The sequence below is a fragment of the Vespula pensylvanica genome, chromosome 3 (genome assembly GCF_014466175.1).
Source record: "Vespula pensylvanica isolate Volc-1 chromosome 3, ASM1446617v1, whole genome shotgun sequence".
Taxonomy (NCBI): Eukaryota; Metazoa; Arthropoda; class Insecta; order Hymenoptera; family Vespidae; genus Vespula; species Vespula pensylvanica.
The window spans coordinates 3,157,869-3,164,650 of NC_057687.1; the positions used below are offsets into that span (position 1 = coordinate 3,157,869).

Genomic DNA, 6,782 nt, shown 5'->3' on the forward strand with positions numbered 1-6,782 from the left:
TATATATATATATATATATACATACATATATATATATCATATTTATTATAAATATATTATTTGTTACAGGAGCATTCATTTAATATATCTAACAAATGTAAATATTAAAAATTTTAATTCTTTTTATTTATTTTTTTTAATTTAATTAATAAGTTTCAATTGAAAATCAAATCAGAATTTTTAGAAGAAAATTTTTAACTTACAGATATTTATTGTTTCTTTTTTTAGTAGAAAGATTATAGGAATAAATATTTTTTTATTATTCTTTGGGAATTAAGAGGAATGCAAGATGAACAGAACATAATATGTTTCGTGAAAATTTTGTGAAAATTAAAATCTATTAAAATTTATTTGATTATGACTAAATATCCATTAGTGCATATCTCTTTTAGCCAATCAATTTTAAATAAAAAGCAATACAATTTTTATAATTTTTTTATAAAAAATTCTTACAATTTTTTTAATTTTTATAATTTTTTATATTCTTTTAAGAATATATGATATTTTTTAAAATAGAATGTTTTGATTTTTTATGTATTCATCAATATTGCATAAAGTTTTCAAATATTATACTATCTTTTAATGCATTTAAATCTTAGTTCTCCATCTGGTGCATACATAAATGTAACTTTATATTTTAATGGTTGATGATGATATTCTAACTTGTATGATCGTATAAGCTGAAACATAGAACATAGAAGCATCATTGTAAAATGATATATATGAATCTTCTTGCTCATTATTAATAAAAAACTTCACAATAATTAAAATAATCTATATTTTACAACAACCAATTAACAGATTCATGCTGCACTATAATTCATACTTCATACTATACATTTATACTTCTAGTAGTTTTGACTAGTTGAAAATTTTAACAATCCATGTTCGACGTAATCGACTCCAAAATATTATATAATCTAACGATTATTTTTTAAATTCTGATACGAAAAAGCAATTACATACTTTAATATTTAATATAATTTGATTACAAATGATAAATATGCAAAAGAAAGAAAATTATATGCATTTAATAAAATTGTATCTATTTAATAAAAACTACGTTGATTTTCATAAATCGTGAAAAGTTCACGAATGAAAAAAAAAAAAAAAGAAAAAAAAATTTTTACATGCACTTTGTAGTTGACTCGCGAACCGTGTAAATTTTTTTCATTAAACTTTCTTGTAACTTTATCCAGTTGCAAGATATTTGCTCGGATATTTATGGACTTTGTATATATATACATATACACACATACACATACATACATACATACATACATACATACATACATACATACATACATACATACATACATACATACATACATACATACATACGTACGTACACACACACACACACACACACACACACACACACACACACACACACATTGGGTTGATGCAATAGTTTGTCCTACTTTTTATACAAAAACTGAAGAAAAATTTTATTTACTATTTTTATTAAAAATATAATTGATTTAATAAATATTTTTAATAAAATAATTTTTATTAAACGCAGTAAATAAAATCTTTCTTCATTTTGAAATCACTTACTTTCGCTAGGAGCACTTGCATTTCAAGATCAGCGAATCTTCTACCAAGGCACATACGTGCACCATATCCGTACGGTAGTGAAGCAAACGGATGAAGCTTTTGATCGGCAGCAGCTTTAAGCCATCTCGATGGTTTAAATATGTTTGCATCATTTACATATTCTTTCATATTTCCAGTTACGACTGTAGGGAACACAACTTGAACCTACGATATATAGTTATGATCATAAATGTAAGATATTATTAATACTATTATTAAATTGATTAAAAAAATTATCGATAGTTACTCCTTTCGGTACTTTGTAACCGCATATTATGGTATCATTTTGTAATGTTCTACCATTGCCAATAACAGTAGAATACATCCTACAACATGAGTATATAGATATTTATTAAAAAATATAAAATAGGAATAGTAAAGATCAATTATTATTATTTTCATTTAATATATATGTATGTAATTTACCTGAAAACTTCACGAATGAAAGCCTTTGTGTAGATTGCTTGATCGAGATGCGATATAGTGAGAGGAGTATTTGGATTAGGTAGAATTTTAAGTAACTCTTGATAAACTTTCTCTTGCTCCTCTTGTCTTGTCGCGAGTTGATACAATATTGAGCATACTGCCATTGATATCTAAAATAATGATTTTCATAGGGACATTCAAATTTTTCTTTAATATAAGTAATAACAAATATTTGATGCGATTAAGTAAGTATTAAATTATTTTCTTATTTCTTTTCCCCATACCGTATCAATTCCGACTAAAATTAAATCCAAAGCGAGAATATAAGCTACTTTAGGATTAGCTTCGGTCGCTAGAATTCTTTCTACCAAAGAATGATCTTCTTCGTTGGTATACTTTTTTTTTTTAAGTCTTTCAGTCGCAGCATCGATGTATTTCATACATACTCTGAAATCGAAATTATCATACTTTGTAATAGAAAAAACAAAAAAAAAAAAGAACACGTAGACAAGAGAGTAAAAAAAAAAAAGTAATAGCAATTTATTAAGATTAGATTAACGTACTCGATAAAGTAATTCATATTACGAACGTATCGAGTCCAAAGAGGAGTTGGTATATATCTCCAGAAAGGAGCTTTCAGCTCAAGAACAGCTACATTTCTCAAAGCAAATTTAGCAGCATCGATAATCTTTTGTGGTTCAGAATCTGGGACAAGGGATCCACCTAAACAACCTAATCGTACGTCCAAGGCAACGAGTCCTATACCTGCATATAAATGTACTCGTATATCACAATCATTTGAAAAAATACGATTATATAATATAACAAATAAAAATTTTATATAAATAACGCTTACACTCTAATGCCCATTTATGTATCTCATTATCGAAATCTCCCGGTAATTCTCCATTTTCTTGCTGAATATCTTGTATCCTGTAAACATATATATTTTCTGTAACCTTCATAAAACTAAATAATCTTTTTTGATATGGGAATTTTTTTCTAAATAATTTTAAATAATACCTCTTTATAAAATCGCTTGTGACCGTTTCAATCGGTGTTATGTACTTCCTCACGATTTGTGGCTGTAGAACCGGTTTCTGAACACGTGTACGAAATTTTTTCCATGGCTCACCGTGTCTGCATAAATATTGATTTATTATAATTTCACGTTTTAATAACTTTAACAATTAGTGATATATAATATTTCAACAATTTAAAAATATTTATTTACTTAATGATTAATTTTTGTATTTTTGTTTGAAATATGTATAAGATGCATATGTATGTATATATAATCTCATATTTCAACATTTTATATATATACATACATATATATATATATATATATATATATATATATATATAAATGCAGTATTTAAATATATACAAAAAATAATAAAATTTAATTATGTAGATTATTTAAATATGTATATTAATTAAATAGATAACTTAATTAAATCCAGGGTAATAACTTAATTAGGTAAATATTAATTAGGTAAAAGAATGTGTATGTGTAACAGGACAGGTGTATGGGAAGGTATGCGTGTATGCATATGTGTATAAAAAGGTAATATAATAGACATTGTCTGTTTTTATCAGATTAATTAATAATTAATGTCAGAGTTTTTAATAGCTTATTATTTAAATTAATAATAACATTAGTATGTTTTTATCGAAAATATATAGTATTTGATATCTAAATAAATTACATTAGTATTTTTTATATTAAAAATTTCGATATTAATTATTAGACAACCCAATATTATTTAAACATTTTATAGGTATTCATTCAACAAATAATTTCTTGTTTCCGTTTGAATTTGCTTTTTTTTGTTTTTATAGCTCTTAGTTTTATTTCATTTTATCTCATTTGGTTTTCATATTTTTATTATTTTCTTCTTTTTTTTTGTAAATTATTATTATTTTTAAATATTTTTATTAATTTTATTAAACTGACAATGTCTCATATTGATTTATCGAAATAGCTATATCTTAAAAAGAATAATTATTTAAAAAAATAAATCATTTTAAATGCTATAGTTTCAACGGTGGAAAAGTATATTAATTCGAATAAATAATTAACGATTTAAGAATATATTTACTCGATGAGATAAAATTCATGTATCAAAAATTAAAACATCATAAAAAATGAATTTTTTTAGTTTTTACTTACACTCCAACAACGCCGCCAATATCTTCGAAGAAATCTTTGCGAATAACACTTTTGTAATGAACCAGACAAGGCATCGAAGGTCTAAAAGGTGTCGGCCCTTCTTGACGATAAATCTTTTCAATTTCATCTGCATCATAAACAAAAAGTAAATCCGGTCGACCTATCAAACCGCTCAAACGAACGATCTTTCCGTATTCTTCATAAAAAAGTCTGCTTATTTTTGCTGTATCCGAAATTTCATATTCCCCTATCAATGGTAGCATTCTCCAAGTATTACCCAATATTGGAATTGGTTTTGGTCCTGGTATTTTATCATAAGGTTTTATATTAAATTCCAGATTCACATTAGTACACTAAAAAATTATATAAATTTTATTTGATACGTGTGCGATAACAATTCATATAACTGATATAAAATAAAATGTATTTTAATCTATTGTACAGCAGGATTTACCGTTTCAGTATACAACATCCGTGAAAGTATATCTTTCTTGCATCTCTTGCACACAGAAGTGCTCAACCGCAAAAGTCGGCTGACTCTACGAACGTAATGGGAGATTGTATTGACGTAAAAATGAAGATGATCGCGACTTTTTATTAAAAATAAAAGGAAATCAAATAATAATATAATTATAATAATCATCTTTGTTAATGATCGAGCATCAATGACTGATTTTTTATCATACTACCGGAAGTGCCTAAAAAATCGTGACTATCGTTGTTTTGAATATTCATTATTTAAAATGTTTTACTTATTTTTTTCTTTTTTTTTTTTTTTAAATTATATACTAATTTCATTGAAAAAAATGTGAACGATAATCTGTATGCTACTCCTTTCTCATATGATCTACGTTGGATTCCGATCAGGGAAACTTCGCTTTCTCTTTAAACCAATTTGAAACGAACGTCTAACAGTATCACTTCTCAATAATAAAAGGAAGTCACGAAACATGACACTATTTTTAGAAGCCTCGAAATATAATTAACATTTCTTAAGACGGTCTATCAAATTCTATAATGAATTATTTATATTAAATAAATTTGTTTTCTTTTTTTTTCTCTTTTATTTTTAATTAACAAATTCTTTAAAAAAAATAATATACCTGAATTATTCCAATAAAATTTAAAAAGAATATTGTTTTTTATTGAAAAAGAACATTGTTTTTCAAATTATAATAAATATCAATATAAATTATTTATATTGAAATAAAATAATATAATTTTCTATTTTCAAATAGCAATTTAATATTCTGATGTAAACAATGTAAACAAAATTTACGTTAATAACGAGGTGACGTTCAGTAAAATTACAATGTCCTACTTAAGATTAGAAATGTTCAATTTATGGAACGTTCCATCCTCATTCCCTTTGAAAACTCTCAGGAAAATAATTTTAATTATATTTTGTTTTCAAAATTTTCCCCTATTAAGAAGATTTATTGAAAACCATTCGACTACCTGACATTCTATTTTATTTTTATGGTAGTAGTTATAAATATCCCGTTGTTATAAATGTTTTGTCGAAAAGAATAAAATAATAAATCATACCTTGCACTTAACTGTACCTCCATTAGAAACGCACAGATTTTCTAAAGATGTCCAGCTAAAATATTTTTATATATTTATGTATATACAATTTTAATATATGTTTACATACATATACATATACATATATATATATATATACACAAATGTATATATATATAGAGAGAGAGAGAGAGGTACACATACACATATACATAAGCGATAAACTAACACTTATACACACGATATTATCGTCAAGTACTCATTTAAAATAATATAATATAAACATATTACAAAACAATACAATATTTCGCAGAAGACTTGTTGCTGATGGAGGAGTTACATTGAAGAAGAGAGAACCGAAAGGTCTGAACGGATATACCTCCCACTTTTTTATCTATTTTCTCTGTCTTTCCTCCTTTCTCTCACTCTCTCTTTCTCTCTCTTTATCTCTTTCTCTTTCTCTCTTTCATTCTCGTTCTTTCTCTCTCTCTCTCTCTCTCTCTCTACACACACACACACACACATATATATATATATTTCTCTTTCTTTCTATGATTTTATTTCTAATTTTAATACAGAACGAATATAAGCGTTATGCAAAATACGAAATGGAAATTGGCTGTTTTTTAATTAGAGATACCTGTTTTTATTTTTTCTAGTAAAATAAAATACGCTCTTTTTGGGAGAAAGAGATATAAGAAGTATGCGATTTACAAAAAAAATGACGAAAAATAATTATCGTCTTATGTTCTTTCTTTCTTTTATTTTTCTTTGTCTTTTTTCCTTTTTTTTATTACATTATCAATAAATATTAATAATATTATTAATAGATAAGAAAAGCGTTGAGTAGAAAACAATTTTAATGGGACGTATCAAACGTTCCATTAATATAGTTTGACATTTCTTCTTTATATTGTTTTTTCTTCAATATTTTCATTTATCATTCACGAATACAAAAAATATGAACATTACTTGAAAACAATGACGAAGATACATGCATCTATGTGTATATGTATGTGTATGTTCGCGTATATTTATAAATAATATTACCTGAAAA

The 6,782-nt window shown here is 25.1% G+C and overlaps 1 protein-coding gene across 2 annotated transcripts; it reads right to left on the reverse strand.

Moving 5' to 3' along the window:
• Positions 1 to 545: 545 nt before the first annotated feature.
• Positions 546 to 5,951, reverse strand: LOC122628023 (probable cytochrome P450 301a1, mitochondrial). Of its 2 annotated transcripts, XM_043809818.1 has the most exons (12): positions 5,930 to 5,951; positions 5,747 to 5,801; positions 4,653 to 4,737; positions 4,199 to 4,551; positions 3,046 to 3,162; positions 2,879 to 2,955; positions 2,586 to 2,787; positions 2,307 to 2,469; positions 2,023 to 2,192; positions 1,844 to 1,922; positions 1,558 to 1,761; positions 546 to 680 (listed from the first exon to the last, which is right to left on the reverse strand). In XM_043809818.1, exons 2-12 carry the CDS (start codon positions 5,767 to 5,769, stop codon positions 573 to 575), a joined length of 1,581 nt encoding a protein of 526 aa, XP_043665753.1. In that variant the 5' UTR covers positions 5,770 to 5,801; positions 5,930 to 5,951; the 3' UTR covers positions 546 to 572. The 2 variants fall into 2 exon arrangements, with proteins under 2 accessions (XP_043665753.1, XP_043665754.1); XM_043809819.1 differs by lacking the exon at positions 5,930 to 5,951 and having other exon boundaries at positions 4,653 to 4,735; positions 5,747 to 5,774.
• Between the last annotated feature and the right edge of the window lie 831 nt (positions 5,952 to 6,782).

Coding starts and splice junctions, on each gene's coding strand:
- LOC122628023 (XM_043809818.1), bottom strand. CDS start 5,769: ATGGAGGTACAGTTAAGTGCAAG. Junction 2,956..3,045: donor ACAAGCGATTTTATAAAGAG/GTATTATTTAAA, acceptor ATATGTTTACAG/GATACAAGATATTCAGCAAG. Junction 2,788..2,878: donor ACATAAATGGGCATTAGAGT/GTAAGCGTTATT, acceptor ATTTATATGCAG/GTATAGGACTCGTTGCCTTG.